General features: G+C 47.0%; 1 protein-coding gene across 8 annotated transcripts in view; it reads right to left on the minus strand.

Annotated features, from left to right (window-relative positions):
- The window catches only part of LOC146358776 (uncharacterized), a 147,545-nt gene extending 146,156 nt beyond the window's left edge, over positions 1–1,389 (minus strand). For 7 of the 8 annotated variants that reach the window (XM_084819605.1, XM_084819659.1, XM_084819641.1 and 4 more), the window contains exon 1: positions 1,192–1,389. In XM_084819605.1, coding sequence (XP_084675731.1) covers positions 1,192–1,302 — 111 coding nt within the window. In that variant the 5' untranslated portion in view covers positions 1,303–1,389. The remainder of the gene's footprint in view (positions 1–1,191) is intronic. The other variant, XM_084819670.1, reaches the window with a different exon arrangement.
- Between the last annotated feature and the right edge of the window lie 23,062 nt (positions 1,390–24,451).

Consider the following 24,451-nt stretch of genomic DNA (forward strand, 5'->3'; position numbering starts at 1 on the left):
AGCGGCATATAACAGAAAGACGTCACAAATTTTCATTTTCCTAGCCGGTAAGTTACAATAACACTCAAATTAGAGAGATACAATATGAGACACACACATCAGGCTGGCTTGCTAACTACAGTCTCAGAATCTATTAGGAGGAGATGGGCATAACCATTTTTGGGAAAGAGGCCAGAGGGGGAGGTTCCATCTTTCTCTCCTTTCCACCCCCACAGTATGTACTACGTTGAGTCGAGCACAGGGGAAGGATAAGCAAGGGTGGCAGACAGCACTAAGCCCTCTGGCTCTGGAGGCTTGGTGGTCTGTTGTTGGCGGAGGCGGTTAGTTTTAGATAGGTTTCTTCCTCCTGAGGTTGTCAACTCACCAGAAAACACACCTGCTCATCCACAGAGGTTTGATAGAGAGAAATCAGCAAGTGAAGGCTTTCTTAGCACAGAGCTAAACGTCATCACCTGCTACTTGCTGCAGATCGAACTGCTGTTAAAGGGGGAGCTAAAGGAGCTAGTTCAGAAGTTGGGAACCTCACTCTCGCGTCTTTTCTGACCCTTGACATGCAGAACTAAGTTGTGTCATGACAGAAAGACTCCCTCTCTCTGTGTAGACACAAGACGTGTTGTTCTAAACACCAACAAGTTTATCGTGGCATAAGGTTTTGTAGACTAGAGCCTGCTCTATCAGCTGTATGCAGTATCATCATCGGTTGGCAGATTATATATACACAGGTACAAACTGGGGGGGGGGGAGTGCGCGGTGGGGCCAAAAGGCGCGGAGCGCGAGAGCCAGGCTGCGGTGCCCGCAACACACGAAGCGCTCCGCGCGGAGGCTCCCCCGAACCCCGCCACGGCCACTGGCCGCCGCGTTCCACGGGGCGCGCACGCAGCCGCGCGACCAACGGGGCGCGCACGTGCTCCACTTCAGCTGGGAGGCCCCTCCCCGCCCGCGCCGCTGATCGGAGTCGGACCCGCTGCGCTGCCTGCTCCCCGGAAGCCCGTGCGGGGGGGGGAGGCGGGGGGCGGTGACACCTGACAGCTTCCACGCCGGCAGCGGAGCGGGGGTCGCGGGGCTGGGGAGGGAGGGGGGCGCGCCAGCCGGCTGCCCCCGCCGACCCCCGCGCCCGCCTCGGGAGCGCGCAGCAGGGCGGGCGAGGCGCCGCCGCGGGCAGAGGGAGCCGCCCCGCCCACCGCCGCTCACCTCGCGCGCGATCTGGTTCAGGGCATCGTCCTCGGCCGCGGGCCTCTCCCGGTTGGGCGGCCTCTTCCGCCCGGCGGGCCCCTGCTGCTGCTGCGCCCCCACGACCTCCATCGCCCGCCGCCCTCCCAGCCGGACCTCGCCCCTCCGCGCAAGACTCCGCCGGCGCGAGCAGCGGGCACGGGACCGCCCACTGCGCCTGCGCGAGCGGGCAGCGGGAGGCATTGCCCAAGGGCGGGGCCGGGCCGAGCGGGGAGGGGGAGGGGCCTGGTGATAGACCTCCGCAAGAGGCGGGGCCAAGGGGAGGGGAGGGAGCCGGGAAATCGCCATGTGGGCGGGTGGGAACATCTGCCTGCCGTCTCTTTTTGCGAATGTCATTAACCGCTTTCGAAAAGTGATTTCTCAGCATAAAATTAATTTAAGAATAACAAGCATCCTCAGGCAGCAAACCCCATAAAAAGTGCCATACGGCTTGCCCTGGCAGGAATTATTCAGTTAAGACTTGGAAATTAAGAACAACAAAGAGTCCTGCGGCACCTCACTGAAGACTGACGGATTGCATCGGCATAAGCTTTGGAACTCCGGAGCCCGTTATCACTATGAATCCGGCGAACTGGATCTGTTAGTCCTTAAGACTCCAGAAAACTCTGCTGGGTTTGATCCAGCATCCCCTCTGGAAAATATATTAAGGGTGCAATCCTATGTTTACCCTATGTAGATAAACATTCTACAGTTCCCAGCATGCCCCAGCCAACCATGGCTGGGAAATGCTGGGACTTGCAGGGCGTTTTTCTGTCTAAAGATGCTTTGGATTGTGCCCTAAGAGAAACACACACAAAAAGGAGAACACTATTTCCGCAGCGTCGTCTCAATCTTGCCTTATTTCCCAATCTGGGTAATAACAATAAAGAGCGCCCTCAGAAGTGATTGTACTCACTTCAAGTGTTTGTACAACTGGCCTAATTCAACGTTTCTTACACATAAAAAAAAAAATCTTAAATTGTTAGATGCAATACAAATGCAGTCTAGCTTGTACTTAGCCTGAAATAAATGTATAAGAAGCATCATTCAAAATTGTTTAGCATGCTACTTAATATTATTAACATGTGTTTCCCCCCCATCCTTACTTTTGCCTCCATAAAAGGTTTGGAAGTTGAAATCCAAAAATATCTCTGATCACAGACAAATTGTTTGTCTTAACCTTGCTCTAAGAAAATATTTGCCTCTATCACAGAAACACTAAATAACTTGGCACAATCAGGCACAGCATTAGAATTCCAGAGTCAAGCCAGGTCATGAGCAAAGTTTGTTGAACTAGCTGCGTATGAAACAAACTGATTCATTACAAAAAGGAAAGCCACAGAGAAGATCAATACACTTTACTGCAGGAGATCTGCATTAATAAAATTATAACATACAGTGGGTTATAAGATTAATGAATGCTTCTGGCCTTATTTCAGCCCCTAGGGAAAAGCTGGATTTCCATACACGGAAAACACAATATCCCATGGCAGTTTAGCTCAACACTTCTTTGTCCAGAATCCTATTTATGGCAGTAGAAGTATGCAAGGGTAAATCTTTGCACTGGCTACAGTCATAAATGATTTTACATCACCATCTTAATCTCATTGATTTTAGTGGAACTTAATTTTGCATTAATTTTTCACATTAATTTTGCATGTGAAGTGTTTGCATGTGAATTCAAAAGCAGTTTTCTACTTTTCCATTTGTATTGGCTGTAAGTGATCTAGAAAACAGCACCCATACCAAGGGAAAACAACAATGTGTTTAGTGGCATCTTAGGGTGCAATCCTATGGCCACTAGTCAGCAGCTAGATGGCCATAGGATAGGTCAGTTCCCAGATAACCCACCCCCTCCCATGCTGCCTTGTAGGCAGCATGGATCGGACCCGCGCTCCACGCTCCTAACAGCAGCACTGAGCAGTGAAAATGGGGTGTTCCCAGGGACGGGGCGGGGAAGTTGGAAATCCAGTACGACACATCCAATGTGTCATCCGGCTGCCACTTCCCACGCTCTGAGGACACACGGCTAGACAGCCAAAATCAGCTGTCTAGCCGCAAAAGCAGGGCCGGGGGAGCAAAGAGGAGATCCGTTCCTCACCACTCCTCCCACCCTGCACTGGATAGGCAGTCACCCCTGGGGTTGGAGGCGACCGTCAATCTGAACAGGATTGCTCCCTCAAAGACTCAGAGTTTTTGTGGACTCTAGTCCATAAATGTTTGTGGACTAGAGCTCACTTTACCAGACACACAGTGTGTGTTATTCTCAGCTGGCAAATTGTATGTTTGTATATCTACATACATATTACATGGGTATAAAGAAAAAAATGTAAACACTGGAGCAAAGGCCATCAAAAGCAAGACATAAAGTAGACCTGTGACATTTCTACGCAAAACTCAGATGTATATAAGAAAACAAGAGTAATCATTTATAGCAATAGTAATTGGTTTCTTTGTTGACTTAAAGATCAGCATTTGAGTGGCCTGGGAGATTGAAATGTTCTCCCACTAGTTTCTGAATGTTGCCATTTTTATGCCAGAGTTGTGTCCCTTTATTCTTTTTCATAGAGGTTGATTTGTTTGTCCTATGTAGAGAGCAGAAAAGGATTGCTGGCAGATGATGGCATATATTGTGTTGGAGAGTGAGCAAGTGAATGAGCCCTTAAGAGCAAGGCTGATGTTACTCAGTTCCCAACAATGTTGCTTGAATGGATATGGGGACAGTGTGAGTGAGAGGGAAAACGCTACACTGTGCAGTGTATAGAGATGAATTTCACAGCATGTCCCAGCTTCCACATCCTGTCCCAAATTATCCTTCCAGATCCACTAAAAGATCTCACCTTGCTTTGGCAGAAAGTTGATGGGCTTTTAGCACATATTATCATATGTCTAGCTCTGGGCTGACCCAAGACATTTCAGTGCCTCAGGTGAGAAATCCAAATGGTAACCATGTTCTTGACAATTAACACAAGAAACAATCTATCAGAAAGTTCTCCTACATAAATTTCATGAGAGTGCTCTTGAACCACTCCCATTTCAATGAGATGTGTACAGGAGAATTTACTAGTGGATTGTACCCCCATAGATCTCTCTGTCTCCCACTCTGCCGCCTTTAATGTGCCCAACATCTGATGGCTGCCTCATCCCCCTCATAGCAGGACCATCTTTGGTCTGATTACAAAAAATTCCTACTTGCATCACTCCAGAGCTTCAATATATCTAGCAAATGCCAGGGTCCACATTGTTCAAATCAAGCCAAATATAGGTATTTTCTGACCTGTCTCATGTTTGATGGCTTCAGCTGTGCAGCAGGAACTCTCAAAGGCACTAAACGATGGTTCAACTTCCCTTAGTCAATGGCACTGTTGCATTAGAAAAAGAGAGAGAATAGCAATATGATGTAAGCCAGTTAACGGCACAATCTTATGTAGATAGGCGGCTGTCTCCAACTTTGGAGGCGACCGCCTAGCCAAAGCAAGGCAGGAGAGGCACAGGGGGATTGTTCCCTTTTCAGTGGCTCCGCACTCGTCTTCCAAGCGCAGAGGACGAGGCTTCTCCACGCTGCCTCCAAGGCAGCGCAGACAAGGGAGGAGGTCAGATTTCCAGGAACCGACCTTGGAGCGCGGGCTCCGAGGTTCGTTCCCGGAATAGAGCATATCCTATGGCCCTCTAGACAGTGTCTAGTGGCCATAGGATTGCTCCCTAAATTTGTATTAAAATGCACAACAAATTTTTGCATGGAACCATCAGACATCATGACGGTGGTCGCACAGACTTTCCCAAGAATGATGTTGGAGATGGGATTAAGATTTAAACAAATTAGATAAGATGCAGACAAAGGCAAGCATTTTAAAGTCCCACTAACTTCAATGGGAAATATTTAGGCCCAGACTTAATTCTCCATTAGAAACCAACAGGACTTGGAGTGACTGATTGGGTTGCATTCACTGTGTGCACAACTTGTGCAATATATAGGATCGACATAGAAACATACGTTTAAACTTGTATCACTCTGTCAATGCTAGCTGTTTCTCGGCCTTTCTACTCAATAGACACATAAAGAGCTTAAGGCAGGCAGAAGTTTGAATGAAAAACCCTTGAGGGCATTTTTAAAATGCAAAACTCTAACAGTCGAATCCTCTGCACAGTTATGTGTATCTAAGCCTATTGATTTCAACAGGCTATCATCATCATCATTAAAATTATTATTATTATTATTATTATTACCCCACCTTTTCCCCAGTACTGGGACACAAGGCAGCTCACAAACATTAAAACATATACAATTAAAACATATGAAGATATACAAAGTTAAAATATAATTAAACAATACAATTAAAATTATATTAAAAACATTAAAACAGCATGTTAAAACAGCATTTTAGCAGCTTACCCCCTGGTTCCAACTATGTCCCAAAGGCCTGCTGGAACAAAACTCTTTTAGCCTGCCTCCAGAAACACATCAAGGAGGGAGCCATCCTAGCCTCCCTGGAAGAGTGTTCCACAGCCATGGGGTAGCCACTGAGAAGGCCCTCTCCCAGGTTCCCACCAAATGTGCCAGTGACAGTGGTGGGACTGAGACAAGGGCCTCCCCAGAAGATCTCAGGACAGGCAGGTTCACAGGGGAGGATACAGTCTTTTGGATAACTTGGACCGGAGCTGTACAGGGCTTTATAGGTCATAACCAGCACTTTGAATTATGCCTGGAAACAGACTGGAAGCCGGTGAAGCTGTTTTAATAAGGGAGTTGTATGCTCCCTGTAGCCAGCACCAGTCAATAGTCTGGCAGCAGCTCTTTGGACCAACTTGCAGTTTCTGAACACTCTACATAGGCAGCCCCACGTACAGCGCGTTGCAGTAATCCAAACGGGATGTAACTAAGGCATGTGTCACCGTGGCCAGATCAGACATCTCCAGGAACGGGCACAGTTGGCGCACTAGTTTTAACTGTGCAAAAGCACTCCTGTCCACCACTGAAACCTGAGCATCCAGGCTTAGGGCTGAATCCAGGAGCACCCCCAAACTGCAAACCTGAGTCCTCAGGGGGAGTGCAACTCCATCCAACACAGGCTGAATCCCTATTCCCTGATCTGCCTTTTGATTGACCAGGAGCACCTCTGTCTTGTCTGGATTAAGTTTCAATTTGTTCTCCCTCATCCTGTCTATTACTGATGCCAAACACTGGTTAAGGACAGAAACAGCTTCCTTGAAATCTGGGGGAAAGGAGTAGTAGAGCTGGGTGTCATCAGCATATTGGTGGCACCCAACTCCAAAACTCCAGACAACCTCTCCCAGCGGTTTCATGTAGATATTAAATAGCATGGGGGACAGAACAGAACCCTGAGGGACCCCGCAAGCTAATGGCCACAGAGTCGAAAAGGCATGCCCCAACACCACCTTCTGAGTTTGCCCCCCTAGGAAGGAATGGAGCCACTGTAAAACAGTACCCCCCAAGTCCCATCCCAGTGAGGCGTCCCAGAAGAATACCATGGTCGATGGTATCGAATGCCGCTGAGAGGTCCAGCAGAACTAACAGGGACACACTCCCCCTGTCCAGTTCCCAGCGTAGGTCATCCACCAAGGCGACCAAAGCTGTCTCTGTCCCATACCCAGGCCTGAAACCAGATTGAAATGGATCAAGATAATCCGTTTCATCCAGGAACTCCTGGAGCTGGGAGGTCACCACACGCTCTAATACCTTGCCCCAAATGGTACGTTAGAGACTAGGTGATAGTAATCTAGTATGGTGGGATTCAGGGAAGGCTTCTTTAACAGAGGTCTCACAACCGCCTCTTTTAAGCATAATGGAACAATACCTTGTTCCAAAGAGGCATTAACTACTCCCGTTATCAGCTCAGCCAGTCCTCCTCTGGCCTCTTTAATAAGCCAGGAGGGGCAAGGATCCAGCATATATGTGGTGGCTCTCACCACTGCAAGGATCCTGTCCACATCCTTGGGCTGCACAAATCGAAAAGAATCCAACACTGAACAAGCAGGAGCCAACGTGACATCCACAGGATCTGCATCAACTACAGCATCCAAGTCAGAATGGATCTGAGTGATTTTATCAGCAAAGTGCAGAGCAAATTGTTCACAGCAGGCTGTTGAGTGGCCAGAATTTTTTATCACATGGGCCAGGACGTAGGAGGCGCCTGGCCACTCGAAACAGCTCCAGTGGCTGGTTCTCTGCAGATGCAATGGTGGCAGAAAAGAAAGACTTCTTTGCTGCCCTCACTGCCATGGAGTAGGCTTTCAGATAAGCTCTAGCACGTGTTCGATCAGACTCATTCCGAGTTTTCCGCCAGTGTTGCTCTAGTCTCCATCTCATTCGCTTCATCGCCGCCAGTTCCCTAGAGAACCAGGGTGCTGGTTTGACTCCACTCCGTGAGAGGGGACACTCAGGAGCAATTGTGTCCACCGCCCCAGCCATTTCCCTGTTCCAGAGATCAGCCAAGGCTTCGAGAGAATCGCCTGCCGAGGCACAGCAGGAAAATCCCCGAGAGCCGTCAGGAAACCATCCAGATCCATCAGCTTCCTGGGGCGGAGCAGCTTAATCGGTCCCCCACCCCTGCAGAGGCACTGAGGTCTGGTGAGTCTAAACCCCACCAAGTAGTGATCTGTCCATGACAACGGAACAACAGAAAGTTCCTCCACACCCAGATCACCGTCATCCTGCTCAGCATAGAAAGCTAGGTCTAGAGTGTGACCTGCTGTATGAGTGGGGCCAGAAACCACTTGGGACAGACCCATGGTCGTCATGGAGGACATGAAGTCCTGAGCCACTCCCGACAGGGCAGCCTCAGCATGGATGTTGAAGTCTCCCAGCACAACAAGCCGAGGGGACTCCATCACCGCTGCCGAGATCACCCTGGCTAGCTCAGGACGGGAGACTGTTGGGCAGCGGGGTGGGTGGTACACCAGCAGAATCCGTATTCTGTCCCGAGCACCCACTTTTAAGTATACACACTCAAACCCAGTGGACTGTGGGCCACGGCACCTGATGAGGGGGATAGTATCGCGATAGACCACTCCAACCCGCCCGACCCCACCCCCCAGATCTAGCCTGCTGTTCTACAGAAAACCCTGGGGGACAAAGCTGGATTTTTGGAGGGGTTTTGCTTAATGCAGAAACACCTTCAGAAGACCCTGATCTTATCATTATACGAAGTCTAGCCTATGAAATACTGTGCATGCTCCCCACTTCCTGTGAAGGGAGTTTCAGAAGCAGTGGTGAGAAGTTTCTGGGCCAGTGTTTTTTGGGGTTGGTTTCCTTTGGATGAGAGAACATTGGTGAGCATTTTTGTAATATCCGTTTTGTTTACAAAGAACAGAAGTGGCGGCAAAGAGCCAGCGCTTTACAAGGCAGCGGTTCCAATACCCCTCATCAGATCCCCGGAGAGAGGCCTCCTGCTCCCAAGGTGTCTTCAGCCAACTCACAGTGCTCTTTCTGTCCCTGCCTCTTCCAAAAGGCAAGCCGTTGCTTTGCTCAGGTACGCATCCACAAATCTGTGCCTCTCCTTAGCTGGGCAGGCGTCACCTTTCCCCACCTGTGATGGGCATTACATTCAAACAGCCGGATATTTTTCCATCAGCCAACCATTCTGGACTATTAACCAGCAATCTGCCTAACAAAGAAATGGTTGGTTAGTAGCCGTAGGGCTTGCTGAATCATAGCTTTCAATCTGAGGGCAGTTTTGAATATTTTGTTCTCTTACTGCTAGTTGAAACATGCGTTTCTCTAAGATGGGTCTATTCCTATGTTACCTTAAGGGCCAAGCTGCCTACTAGAAAGCTGTCCAGGATGCTGATTCCGTAGACTGCCATTTCACTTGCTGTATTTTACTCTCTTGATTCTTTATCCCCATCACCTTGGATTCAGTTCTGGTTTGGCCATTGGTGATGGGTGGACGGAAGAACACTGCACCTGCTATTGCAACTGCAGAGATGATCTTCCAGCCCTTGTTGTTACGGTCATGAGTCTCTGTACAAGCACTGGAAATCGCCCAGGTTATTTCTTCATAATTAGAAAGCAGAAAAAAATTACTAGTGTCCTGTTCTGTATGCACGTTGACTCATGCCACATAGCTATTACTGAACAAAACTTACCTTGACCTAATAGGGCAGTAAAGGAGATAAAGGACATGGATTGCTTCTAGTTCACATGCTGAATCATCCAGAGGGATTTAACATAGCCAGTTAAAAGCTCACAAAACACTGCCCAATTTATTTTTTGAATTAATAAAATAGAGTCTAGGTTAAAAATAGAGGTAATTATGGTTTGTTTGAGGTCTCTCAATTACTTTCCTATTTATGAACATAATTATGGATTAGGGTCAGCTCACTCACCCCTCCCCCTTTTAATGGTGGAGTTTTTAGATTGACCTTTGCAGAGAATTCTTAAAAGTTAGATCAGAGGTGTTCATATTTTTTTATTTAAGGACTTAACAGGCCAAGAAAAAGTCTGGTAATTTATAACTACAATCTGCAATTTATTCCTGTGCATGTTTATTCAGAAGTAAGACCCACTTTATTTCAATGGGGTTTACTCCCAGGTAAGTATGAGTAGGATTGCAGGATAAAAGAGAATTGACATTATCAGTATTACAGCAAAAGAAGTCAGCAATAGTTCCTTTCCCTGTTCAACCATTATTCTCTTGATGAAATCTGTTTCCCGCCTCCCAGCTGAGCAGAGCAGAGCAAGCTGCTCCAGCTGGTCCAGGGACTACAGAAGCAGGCAAGCTCCCAGAGAGCGAACGACCAGAGCGAGCGAACAGGGGGAGCAAACAGGAGTTGGCCAGGGGAGTTGCAGTGATTGAAGAGACAAAGGAGACAAAGGAGACAGAGGCTAAGAGGTAAGTGGGCTGCAGGAAGCCCAGGGGGCTGCCCTTTATCCTTCTGATTGGCTGTGAGCTCACTAGGTGCTTCTGAGAGCTCCAACTGAATTGGAAGGGTGTGGCCTGAGTACTCCCAGCAGCTGACTGGGCGGGAAGCTTCAGTCTGATTCCCGCCTCCCAGCTGAGCAGAGCAGAGCAGAGCAAGCTGCTCCAGCTGGTCCAGGGACTACGGAAGCAGGCAAGCTCCCAGAGAGCGAGCGAACAGAGCGAGCGGACAGGGGGAGCAAACAGGAGTTGGCCAGGGGAGTTCGGCAGGGGAGGTCAAGGGGGACGCCCCTAACATTAAAAAAAAAAAAATTAAAAAAAATTTAACTAACTTTTTTCCATTTATTTCTCTTGTAACACACACTTTCACACCAGTGGGACTCTGCTTTTAACCTCTACTGAGTAGAGGAGCAGGCACAGGCTAGTCTAGAACAATCACACAGCTAGACACAAAAAGGGGAAAAAGGCTATGGAAGGACAAGACTCTCCAGTGGTGGTGACCTGCAAGGTGTGTGCAATGTTTGTTTTCTTGCCTGAGAACAACATGGCCTACACCTGCAACAAGTGCAAGTTGATCACGCTGCTGGAAAAAAAGTAAGTGGACTGGAGCGGCGACTGTCGACCCTCCGGGGAATAAGAGAACACGAAGAGTTCTTGGACAGAATGGGGGAACTACAGCAGCAAAGGGAAGACCAGAAGCTTGAAGAGCAACAGCAAGATGAGGCAGTGGGAAATGCTGAGGTGAAGAAAAATGGAGTAGAGGATACTCCTTGGAAAAGGGTGACAGTTAGGAGAAGAAGAACTAGACGCCACTCTGCACCAGTGGAAGCAGTGGAGCTGTGGAACCGATTCCAGGTACTTGCGGATGAGACTGGAGGACAGCCTGCAGAAGAAGAATCACAGGGGAACCTACATGAGAGCGAGCAAGAGGCTGAAGGTCAGTCAAACAGAGGCGATGAAACCCAGGCCTAGAACAACAAGAAGAGAAGAGTGGTAGTAGTGGGAGACTCCTTGCTGCGTGGGATCGAGACCCAAGTATGTCGCAAAGACCCGTGGACTCGCCAGGTATGTTGTCTCCCGGGAGGACAGATTAGAGACGTGACTGAAAGGTTGCCTGCACTCATAAAGCCCACTGACAGGTATCCCTTTCTTCTCATCCATGTGGGAACAAATGATACCGCCAAGCGGAGCTACGAAGAGATCACGTCAGACTTTGAAGCTTTGGGAAGGAAACTCAAGAACTTTGGGGCCCAGATAGTTTTCTCATCCATCCTTCCAGTAGTTAGAAGAGGGATAGAAAGGGAACGAAAAATACTCTGGGTGAATGACTGGCTACGAAGGTGGTGCTGACGAGAGAGATTTGGATGCTGGGACCATGGGCTATACTTCCTGGAAGATGGGCTGTTCGCAAGGGATGGGTTGCACCTCACAAAGGATGGGAAGAGTGTGTTTGGCCACAGCATGAAGAACTTCATCAGGAGGGCTTTAAACTGAATCCTACGGGGAAGGGAGATGTAATGTTGGGGGTCACAGTGGACGTAGGCGCATGCACTGCAACGGAGAGAACAGCTCTGATAGCGCCCAATAATAGTCTTCAGACACATGTAGGAAGAAAGCCAGACTATGAAGCACATGGTCTTCGATGTCTATATACTAATGCTCAGAGTATGGGAAACAAACAGAACGAACTTGAACTCTTAATAGAAGAGGGAAATTATGACCTGATAGGTATAACTGAGACTTGGTGGGATGACTCTCATGAGTGGAATACAGCAATTGAAGGATATAACTTGCTCAAAAAGAACAGGAGGAACAGTAAGGGAGGTAGGGTTGCACTGTATGTGAAAAATACGTATCTCGGCACAGAAATACAGGAGGATGAGCTTGGTAGCCCCATCGAGAGCATCTGGGTTGAAATAAATGGAGCAAAGAACAAAAGGAACCTGGTGGTCGGAGTCTACTACCGGCCACCCAATCAAGGAGAAGACAAGGAAGAAACTTTTGAAAAGCAAATAGCCAGTGTTTTAAGGAATCATGATGTAGTAGTAATGGGGGACTTCAATTTCCCCGATTTTTGTTGGGAGACAAATTCTGCAAAACATGGCCCCTCCAGGAAATTCCTGACTTGTGTGGCGGATAACTTCCTCCTACAGAGGAAGTTTCTCCCAAAAGAGGGTCTATGACCCCCCTGGCAAAGGCGAAGTACAGGCCGAATGGGCAGGATTGCAGCTTGAGATCGATAGGCATATGGTCAAGGAACACCTAATTACTTTGAATGAGTTCAAATCTCCAGGGCCAGATGAACTGCATCCTAGAGTAATAAAGGAACTGACAGAAGAACTCTCAGAACCGCTGTCTATTCTCTTTGAGAAATCATGGAGGACGGGGGAAGTGCCAGATGACTGGAGGAGGGCTAACGTCCCTATCTTCAAAAAGGATAAAAAGGAGGAACCTGGGAACTACAGACCAGTCAGTCTGACATCAATCCCAGGTTAAATTCTGGAGCAGATGATAAAGCAATCCATCTGGAAGCACGTTGAAAACAATGCCGTGATTACTCGAAGCCAACATGGATTTGTCAAAAACAAGTCCCGCCAGACAAATCTGATCTCATTTTTTGATCAAGTAACCTCTGTTGTAGACCGTGGGAATGCTGTAGACATCATATACCTCGACTTCAGCAAAGCTTTCGACAAAGTGCCCCATGATATCCTGATGAGCAAACTAGCTCAAAGTGGGCTAGATGAAACAACAATCTGGTGGATCCACAGTTGGCTACAGAATCGGACTCAAAGAGTGCTTATCAATGGGATCTTCTCAAACTGGGGAGAGGTAACGAGTGGGGTACCGCAGGGCTCAGTCCTGGGCCCAGTGCTCTTCAACATTTTTATTAATGACTTGGAGGAGGAGGTGCAGGGAATGCTAATCAGATTTGCAGATGACACAAAATTGGGTGGGATAGCTAATACTTTGGAAGACAGAAACAAAATTCAAAGTGATCTGGATAGACTGGAGCGCTGGGCAGAAAACAACAGAATGACATTTAATAGGGATAAATGCCAAGTTCTGCACCTAGGAAAAAGAAACCAAATGCACAGTTACAAGATGCTGGATACGTGGCTCAACCGCACTACAAGCGAGAAGGATCTTGGAATTGTTGTTGATCACAAGCTGAATATGAGCCAACAATGTGATGTGGCTGCAAAAAAAGCAAATGCTCTTTTGTCCTGCATTAATAGAAGCATAGCTTCCAAATCCTGGGAAGTACTAGTTCCCCTTTACTCAGCACTGGTTAGGCCTCATCTGGAGTACTGTGTCCAGTTCTGGGCACCACACTTTAAGAAGGAAGCAGACAAACTGGAGAGGGTTCAGAGGAGGGCAACCAAGATGATCAGGGGACTGGAAACAAAGCCCTATGAAGAGAGACTGAAAGAACTGGGCATGTTTAGCCTTGAGAAGAGAACACTGAGGGGAGATATGCTAGTGCTCTTCAAGTCCTTGAAAGGTGGTCACAGAGAAGAAGGCCAGGATCTCTTCTTGATCATCCCAGAGTGCAGGACACGGAATAATGGGCTCAAGTTACAGGAAGCCAGATTCCGGCTGAACATCAGGAAAAAATTCCTGACTGTAAGAGCAATATGACAATGGAACCAATTACCTGGGGAGGTGGTGGGCTCTCCCACACTGGAGGCCTTCAAGACGAGGCTGGACAGCCATTTGTCAGGGATGCTCTGACTTGGATTCCTGCACTGAGCAGGGGGTTGGACTTGATGGCCTTGTAGGCCCCTTCCAACCCTACTATTCTATGATTCTATGAGTCTAAGAGCTATTTCAGCTTGAAACACGTGAGGTTTAAAGAACCACTTCCTGAACTCGCTATCCTATTTGGGCTGTTTTGCTTGTGTGTATATATAGGAAAAATAATAGATCTCCGCCATTCTCTGCAGTGTGTGTGTGTGTGTATGTATGTGTATATATGTGTATATATATATATATATATAATCTGACGCAGTTCAGTTGAGACCTGGGCAAATAGACTCTCATTCAACCCTTGGTCACCTGGACCCTGACAATACAAAATTCTAAATTATTATCCAGAGTAGCAACTAGGGCGTGGTGCTTTTAATTGATGCTTTTGTTCAGATACTATTCTTGCAAACGCCTGTTTTCCCCTGCAACATGTAGAGAGTTATTTGTTTTCTGGGGTGTTGTCATGGTACGGTCATAAGCATGTGGAAAATGTTAAGCATTGGCATTTGCCTCCAAACTCCCCACCCATATTCGTCTTGGTTTCCTGAGCTTCTGAAACTCACAGATATTACTCAGAGCGGGTGAGGAGGAGGCCACTCAATAAGGCTCCATTAATTACAGCTCCTTCTAGTACTGGTGTGAAAGGCCATGCAGTTAGCCTCAGAACCAGTGCTTGGAGAAAATCAGAAGCAGACCCCAGCTGCAGCCTGTCACAGCACAAGGCCCTAGGCCTGACCACAGAGCCTCTGCAGGGAGAGGCTCACATGGTTGAATGCAGGGCTGGCCCAAGACATTTTGCTGCCTGAGGCAAAGGACAAGATGGCACCTCCTATTCCAAGGACAGAAGCCAATGGGACTGGCAGTTGAATGTTACTTTAATAGAGGTGATGGGACAGTGTTCATTACTATGCCTGCGGACAGCAGGCTATATTTTTTCCAGCCCACGGAATAGGAGCACCGTGACCTCCAATAGCAGGAGAAACCACTCTGCCTGCCTGCTGTGGGCATTTGTTTTCCGTTGCTGGGGGTGCGTGCGGTCAGGATGACGAAGGCATTGAGCATGGGAGCGGGCATGCAGGAGCAGATTTGACAGATGTGAGGGCAAGAATCGCCTGCCAGTTACAACTCCTGCCTCCGCTCAAGTCTTGCTGAGGAAGGACTTTCCTCGATTCCCAGGTATTGGCCATGTAAATTCTTTAGCACATTTCTCAGTTGGAGGGAGAAGAGCGTAAAATGCCTCCCTGCAACAATGGGAGACAGATCTGATCCCCCACCCCGCCAAGCTCAGAAGCAACATCCTCTGTTGATTCAGAGCACCCCATTAAGTTCAATAGGGCTTACTCACAAGTAAGTGTGCCGAGGGTTGCAGACTTACAGGGTGATCTTATGCTGACTCAGAACTAAGTCCCATTGAGTTCAGTGGGGTTTACTCCCAAGTAAGTGGGCAAAGGGTTGCAGACTTGCAGCACAATCTTACATTTTATGTCTACTCAAAATTAAGTCAGAGGTTTCCTGGGAGCTGTGAGAAAACAGTACAGCAGAAGTTAAGCTATGAAAACAAGACTCCCTGCACCCCCACTTCTTTCCACACATGCTGGGGAGAGAGGGAGGCACTCTCTTAGTTCAAACCACTGTGGCTGCCATGTAAAGAAGCCCTTCCTAATCCTGCAAAGAAACAGAAAACAGGAAGCTCCAGGCAGAGGTCAAGATCCAAGGCAGCAATCAGGAAAAGAGGAGCAGAGTTTAGGGAGAACCCTCCCTCTAGAGACAACTTGCTCAGACTGAGGCTCCAGCTCTAATGTCAGGGCTTCATACAGTCTGATGCACTAGGATTGGCTGTTATGGTCAGCTGACTAGATGCTCAGGCAGGCTAGCCTAAGTAATCTGCTTAAAGTCCTGGGGCCGATCTACATTGTGCCCGCCATTGCAACGAAGTTGGGGTCCTGTCAGGTTAAATGCACTTGCATTAAAACGTGATTATCCACACTCACTCATTTTCCCCATTGCAGTTCTTGATTGAATGCATGAGCTTGGTTCACACACTCGAGAGTTGTGCTGTTTTCCTGCTCTTAAAGACGGCAGCTCTCATTGGAGGAGAAGAAACTCTTCCTGTTTCTGCTGATTCCCCGCCCACCATCCCTCTCTTCCTCTATCCCTGTGTGTGTGTGTGTGTGTGTGTAGGTAGGGAGGGAGGGAGGGATGCTGCTGCTGCTGCTGCTGCTGCTGCTGCTGCTGCAAGCATCCTGTTGGGGCTCGAAGCCCAGTGAGAGTTTGTCCCTTGCTACTGCCGTTGTAGCAGGTGTGGGTGGAGGGAAGAAGGAGATATCTATCCTCTTCTCTCTCTCCCCACCTGTTGGAGGCCAGGGCAAGAGGCAGGGGGATGTCTGCTGATGCTGTTTTCCCCACGCCAGCTCTATCCAGCCAGTGCGAGGAAGAGGGGCAGCAGTGACAGCACCCAGTGCTCAGCTTTGGGGGGAGGGGCTGCTAGTATCTTCGAAGCTTCAAAGCTGCGCAGTTTCGAAAACCATGAGATGACATTGCATAGGTTCCTCATCAGTCAAAGTTTTATCACCAGCAAGGAAATGGCTGGAGGAGCATGCTCTTGTCTGATCTTGGAAGCTCAGCAGGATTGGTCCTGGTCAGAATTTTGGATGGGCGACCACCTGGAAATCAGGCTTCCTGCACTGAGCAGGGGGTTGTTCTCTCCCTTCAAATGACACTAACTTTTACCTCCTTCTATCCCCTGCTTTGACTTTTTTTTAAAATTAAGGATCACAACTGAGTGCCATTACACATGCTGCCTTCCCCCACCCTTCCCCCCCATTCTCCCGTTAGCTTAACTGGTGCTGTAATGTTTTCTTGTGGCCCCAATCCTGGGCACTCACTTACTTGGGAGTAAGCCACATTGAACTCAATGGAACTTACTACTGAGTAGACATAAGATCACACTGTAAGTCTGCAAACCTCGAGTAAGCCCCATTGAGCCCCATAGGGTGTTCTGGAACAAAAGAAGACATTGCTTCTGAGCTTGTGGGGGGGGGGAATCAGAGGTGTCTCCCTTCATTACAGGGAGGCATTTTACCCTCTTCTCCCCCCGACTGAGAAATGCAGAGGCAGGAGACGCTCAGGTTGGGGGGTGGGGCTGCTTGCATCTTTGAAGACTGCCCAGTGAAGAAATGTATGCTTGTGTGCAGGGAAATCAGGCTGGAGAAGCCCTATTCTTCGAAGATTTGAAGCTCTGAAGATTTGAAGATAATGCCTTAATTAAAAAAAAAAATCATTTACAGGGTGATCTTATGTCTACTCTACCTAGTGATAGAGTATCTGTGTTGTTTTGGGCATGTCACTATGTCAGACTGCTCTTGTTTTTTTCCATCCGTAACGGGGATATAACAGCATGGGGGCCATATGGGGGTGTTGGCTTCATAGTGGTGGGACAAGTACTAGAGCAGGGACAGTCAGAATTCACATTTGAGGTTCAGCTTTGCTTTCCACAAGTCCCCTGAGGTCTAACAACTGGCAGGAAGGCTGACATAAAGTTGAGGAGCAAGGTGCCTCTGGCCACATGCTTAACCCAGGAATTAATTTTCTGGACCAGAACTGAAATTAGCACACAAATGCTTTCACACACAAATCTTCTCCTGTTTTCCCCCAAACTTACTTTATTTTAGGAGTCTAATTTATGAGGGAAGAGAGGCCTTCGGTTTTTGCAATTTCCACTGGAATTGGAAATCCTTGCTGATCTCCCTTCTGCCTGCCTCAGTACTAGAGCAGTTGTTCCCAACCTTGCCCCGCCAAATCTGCCTGACTATAACTCCCATTCCCCCTAGCCAGCATGGTCAACAGTCAGGGATGATGGGTGTTGTAGCCCAAAAACATCTAGGGACCCAAGGTTGGGAATCACTGCACTAGAGCTTTCCTTTTAGTGGTCTTCAGCTGCACCATTCCGATCACTATCGTTGGGGCTAGGAAGCAGGGCTGGCTTCAGGTTTGAAGGGGCCCTGGGCAAAATGCTCTCTGCTGGGCCCCCTCCTCCATCAGTGGACCCTGATGGTGGAGGCCAACCATGCTCTGAGCAGCACCAGGTCTAGCTGCTATTTTAATTAGTCACAGTAGCTAATGTCATTACTCGCATGATAGATCACCACATGTACAAAAGGGCTGCGGGGCCATGTATTTAGCCCAGCACCAGGTCATGTGTTGTGAGATCACTGCTGCAGCAGGAAGCCTTTTCCATCTGTGTAGGCTCCCACGTGATTTAGCACCAGGGGCATTACTATGGTCTTAAAAGATCTGGGGCACAGGCCCATATCACAAATTTGCGCGCACACACACACATATATACAAGTCTAAGTGTACGCCTAATGTGTGTGTGTGTGTGTGTGTGGTGCGTGCCTGCAGTGTGCTTGCATGTGTGTATAGATTATATACATACATAAGAAGTGTGCACTGACCCCCCACCCCACTTCAACTCAGACCCTGATTCAGCATTTTGGAAAACATCCCGCTTCGGCTCTGGCCAATTTGTAGTCAGACCACTTCAGCTCAGCACCAAACCTGAGTCAATATTTGGAAAAATGAATCCTTATGCTTCCGGTTGACTACCATGGGAAATTAGAAAAAAAGCTGTAACTTTTTCTCTTGGTCAGAACTGGATCATAATTTCAGGCATAGCAGTAGTTTCTAGAAGCCCCCTAGAAGGGGATTACACCTGCCCAATGTCAGAAAAATAGGTGCAGGGTTTATATTTTCTTTTAAAGGGAACTTCCAATAATGTTTTTATTCCTTGGAAGAATTGGATAAAAATTTCAGGATTCATTGCCCCATCAGAGAAGATCGTATCTGCCAAATTTCAGAATGATAGCCACAAGGGTTTTTGTGCAAGGGTGGCCTTGACATTCTGAGGTCTCCAAAAGAGGACATACTTACCTCCCTATGTTCCTTGTGGACCATTGTACTGAAAATACAGACAGCCTACAGGTGTTCCTGAGTAAGAACAAAGTTTCAGAAGGATAGGTGCAGCAGTTCTTGTGGAAGGGGAGTTCTCCAGTATGGGGGAGGGAGTGATTTGCTTTCCCTTCCACTCACCCCTTCCCCAATAGTTTTTAGGTAAATTTGAAGAAAATGCACAGGTCATTAGAGGTGTCACCCAGGCAAGAAACCTGTTTCTGAAGGATATACATGCATGAAAATTTAGAATGACTAGAATTTATTTACATTTCACCAATGTTGGCAGCAAGGGAACATGGGTGGGAAGGTGCTATTGAACTCATGTCCTGCTTGTGGGTTTCCAATGGGAATCTGGTTGGCCACTGTGTGAACAGAATGCTGGACTAGGTAGACCTTGGTCTGATGCAGCATGGCTCTTCTTATGTTCTTAAATAGAGAGTGCCTCTGACCATGTGCAGAATGTTTTTCTTTCACCACTGAGCACTTACATTCTCCCCCTACCAATTCTATTCCCCTCCATGCAACTATCCCTCCTCATCCTACCATCCTCCAGCAACTCTTAATCAAAACAGATATCTTCTTTTGTGCAACTCCTCTCTACCTCCTCCTTGTTATGCACAAGCTCTCATTGTATCTTCCTCCCCATAACTTCACTTGTGCCAAGACTTCACCAGGATTCAGCCAATGAGTCTGTTTTCAAAACTAGGGCTATGTTATGGAGAAACTCTGAGCATGTACTAAGTGCCTTTCCCTCACCACTGAAGCTAGAGTTCATGCAAAAAAAACAAGAACAAACCCAAACCCACAAATGACAAAATATGCATAAGACTGAGCTGAAAGGGTAGGCAATTCATTAGACGGAATTGAGTAGGCACTGTATTAAGCTTGCAGTACCATGCTCACAACTTAGGACTTATTTCTGAGTAAACATGCAGAACATCAAGGTGCAAACCTCCCTGCAAAAGTCACTTGTGCTGGAATCCTATGCACACTTTCCTGAGGGGAAGCCTCATTAAACATAATGGGACTTCTCAGTAGGCATACATAGGATGGCATAATTAGCAATATTTATCTCCCCTCCACTTAAAAAACAAACCAAAAACTCCTATTTTTTTTTAAATTAAAGCTTTCTGTTCAGAGGAACATAGGAAGCTGCCTTATACTGAGTCAGACCCTGGGTCCATCTAGCCCAGTAGTGTTGACACTGACTGGCAGCAGCAGCTCTCCAGGGTTTCAGGCAGGATTCTTTCCTAGCCCTACCTGGAGATGCTGGAGATTGAACCCGGGACCTTCTGCATGCCAAGCATGAGCTCTACCACTGAGCTGCAGCCCTTCCTATTGCTGGATAATGGCAACTGACAAATAAAACAGTCCCAGATTTGTTTCTCTGCAACCACGTGAACCCACTCTACTCAAAGACTTGAATAAGGAGAAGGAAAAACCCCACCCTCTTGTCGGTTTGTATAAAGTCAAGTACAGTTAAGAACTTCTCTTGCCCACCGAAGAAAATTCTCTTTAAGAATTCCCCAATATATGCTCTGGGTGGAATAAAGAAGAGAAAGAAAGAACAGGATAGGGGAGGGAAGAAGAAAAGAAACTGGAAATGTGTGTGGGTGTGGGGAGGGTAGACAGAATTCCCTAAGCCAAGTGGCTCCTTTCAGAGAGGTAGCACTTCAGAGGAATTTAGCAAGCTGTGGAGGGTTTGTAAAGATTGCACATACTTAAATGAATTTTATGAGGTGAGGTGGCTGAGGGCTTTTTCTAGCTTTCTAAAACTCTAGAACCTATTTCAAAGCCCCAGCAGTTTCTCGATCATGACGCCACATACTCTGTATCCCTACTTTTGGGATTATTTGAGTCCTACAGCTATTTAGGAGAAATTAAAGTGGAGGGGGAGAAAGAAGTTTGTGGAGGCTGATTGGATCCTTTGCTGTACTGAAGCTACTAAACTTCTGCAGAAGCCAAAGGTTCCAGTTTGGGGCAGTAGAATCAGATGCTGCGTGAAATACCAGTATTTCACATGGAGCTCTTTCTTCCGTTCCTTCTCCCTCTTCAAAATTTCATTGCAGGCAAGCTCATAACAGTTGGCATGTAAGAGCAGAAAAGAAAAGTAGGGGGAGAGATTTTTTTGCACCTCAAAAAACCCCTACACCAGAGATTAGGGACAGTGACCTCCTAATGGTCACCTTAAACACCTTCTGATTAGGATCTCTAATTCCTTGGGTGGCTTGACAGTTTTTACTTTTTGTTTTGGACTTTGAGAAAAGGAAAATTTACACATGGCTAGCACAAAAGCCCCTGGACCTAAGTGTCTGAAATTTGGCAGGTTCAATCAGCTCCATAGGGTCTGCTGGGTCCCCAAATTCCATGAATTTATGTGGAAGCACACAAAAAGTATAGCTCTTTACTTTGACAGATTTTCTTGGAAAAAGCGAATTTTACCTGTGGCTAGCACAAAAGCCGCTAGACCTAATTGTCTGAACTTTGGCAGGCTCAGTCATCTCTATAGGCGCTCCCAAGTCCCCATATTCCATGCACATATGTGGAAGCACAAAAAAAAATATAGCTCTTTGCTTTGACACATTTTCTTGAAAATAGCAAAATTTACCTGTGACTAGCACAAAAGTCACTGGACATAACTGCCTGAAATTGGGCAGGTTCCATCAGCTCCATGGGAGTTGCCAGGTTTCCAAATTCCATACACTTATGTGGAAGAACAAAGAAATTATAGCTCTTTGCTTTGACACATTTTCTTGGAAAAAGCAAATTTTACCTGTGGCTAGCACAAAAGCCACTAGGCCTAGCTGTCTGAAATTTGGCAGGCTCAGTCATCTCTATGGGGGCTGGCAGGTCCCCAATTCCATGCATGTATGTGGAAGCACTCACAAAAAATATAGCTCTTTGCTTTGACAGATTTTCTTGAAAATAGCAAATGTTACCTGTGACTAGCACAAAAGCCACTGGACCTAACTGCCTGAAATTTGGCAGATTCAATCAGTTCCATAGTGGCTACCAAGCCTTCAAATTGCATGTATTTATCATTCAAACTAAAAGAGTTATAGCTGTTTTTGTTTTCCAACGCAAGTCAATGGGAAAATGTTTTTTAAAAAAGGCAATTAGGACAGCTCAAAAGATCCGGGGCCCATGCCCTCCACTAATGATGCTCTCCAACTAGAAATTCTACCTGAACTGCAGAAACACACTCTTCGGGTTCTAGAGAAAGGTCTGAGCCAGCAACGTATGGATCAGTGCTTGCTCTGTTCTACCATTGTTTCTGCTTGGCTCCAGCAAATCCACAAGATCTGGACAATAGGACATAGATACAGGGAAATAAGGTTCTATACGTTTCCTGAACCCAAAGCATGATCTCCAGTTTAGCCTCATTTGCCCCTCATTTGCCCCAGTTTGAAGTCTGGGACAGGCCCACCTGGATCTCTGGGAACCAGTGAAGTGTATCTTTCCCCCATGCGCATGAGCTGTGTGTGCCTACAACACTTCATCAGAATTATGTTAAATTACCAGTTGAAAAGGCATTGTAATCACTCTTAACTCTGTAGACATAGCCACACAGCTCATCTCTGAAAGTAATACAGGCTGATTGATTCCCATTAAAACCCAACCAATTATAAATGCCCCTTCCATTTAACAGTTGAGTGCTATCTTCATCCTTTTGGTTTGAACTGCTGCAGCTCTTTGGAAGAGAAAGGAAAATGTATTAGCTGATAACGACTGGCATTTGGCAAAGTAGGCAGACCAAAGAACAAAGATGCACAACGTGTGTATCTTTGGAGACTGGAGCACCAACTACTTCTCTCCTTTCTCAAACACAGCTAGATCTATTTCCTTCTAATACATGTTGCTAAACTATTGCCCACCTTTTGAAAACTACAGGAGCATTATATACAGCAACTTTCCCTTAATGTCCTTTTGTCAGTGGCACAGAGTTTGTTGTTGTTGTTTCATTATTGGTTTTAAAGCTTCTTTATCACTGCACTAATGTTACTTTATTTGTATAAAGAAATAATTTCCTCAGGAAAAGCAGAGTTTTAAAAAATAATATCCAGACTTGCATGAGACAGCAAGATGACAAAGAGAATGTCAGTATCATCTGCTCTAACCACTAGATACACATCTTTGCCCCTTTTCTGGCTACAAATATATGAATTATTGCGTGTGGTTCTTTTGGGTGCTTCTATGTATTTGCTGGTCAGGACCTTGCACTCTTCTCTCACCACAGAGCCACCTTCCATTTCAAATGAGTTTTTCCTCATTACAAATTTCCCACTATAGGCCTGAGTTATCAGCCTTTCATAGCTCAGGCATGTGTGAAGGGCACAGTTGGACCCCTCTTGGCTTATGTACAGCTCTTCTGGTCTGCTCTGCACTTTTTGGAGTGATTCATCCTGAAGGTTCTTTTAGTTCTGTCATTCTAGACTCTGAGTGCCTATTGTCAGAAAGCCCAAGGATGACACAGGAAGGAAAAATTCTGGGGTGTGTTCTAGGCATGCCTTGGCAACATTTTTCATTTATGTCATGGAGAAAATTGTGGAACTAATCACCATCTGTTCTATTGCATTCAAAGAGGTTGTGAAGCAAGGTTGGAAGCCAATGTAGATGGAAATTTGTGGACTGGAAATACCAACCCTAGGTGCTTTCAGATGAGGCTTTTATGGCGCCATTGCCCCGCCTCATTTTAGTGGAGCAGGGTGCAGCTGATGTCATCTTCAACTCATAACCCCCCCCCATGTTTTCCCATCACTTCTTCCATCTTTCTCTTACCACAAATAATCCATTAAGCGAGCAATCCTATCTGGATTGACGGTCACCTCCAAGCCCAGGGGTGACCACCTATCCAGTGCAGGGGAGGAGGAGTGGTGAGGAGCAGATCTCCTCCTCGCTCCCCCTGTTCTACTTCCACGGCTAGATAGCCAATTTCGGCTGTCTAGCTGTGGGACCTCAGAGTGCGGGAAGTGGCAGCTGGACAACACATAGGATGTGTCGTACTGGTATTTCCAACCTCCTCACCCCACCCTGCCCCCGGAAACGCCCCCTTTTCACCGCTCTGCACTGCTCTTCTGAGCGTGGAGCGCAGGGCTGATCCGTGCTACCTAAGAGGTGGCGCGGGAGGGTGTGGAGGTCGGGAACTGACCTATCCTATGGCCATCTAGCCACTGACTAGCAGCCATAGGACTGTGCCCTAAGAAAGGAAAGACAGAATACCTGCACAATGCCTTCTCCAATGAGAACTCTGTAGCACTAGGAGCCCTCTGTCTGAAAACAGCCCTGGGCAAAGACATAATGCAGTGCATTTTGTTCTGATTTCACGTTGTGAACCGCTTTGGGTTTGTTTGTTTTAATGAAAAATGATATAAATTTTTCTGAAAGAAATACATTGGGGAGGAGTATATTCAACACCCTTGGGTGTGATGTGATTATGAGCCAGATCAGGAAGAATGGACTTTAATGAGTGATTTTGAATGTGCTGTCCCAATTTGACTGCTAACTGATTACTATAGGCTTGCTATGAAGCAGAAGTCCCCACAACTCACTGCACAGGTCAGTCAACTGACTTATGCCACACAGATTATTATGAGAGGGAAATTTCTCCAGTAAAAATGGCAATTGTGATGTCATGTGGCTCAGTTATAACATGTGGAATTGCA

This window comes from Heloderma suspectum, chromosome 1 (assembly GCF_057233095.1).
Source record: "Heloderma suspectum isolate Gila_16-S chromosome 1, 16-S_ref, whole genome shotgun sequence".
Lineage (NCBI taxonomy): Eukaryota > Metazoa > Chordata > Lepidosauria > Squamata > Helodermatidae > Heloderma > Heloderma suspectum.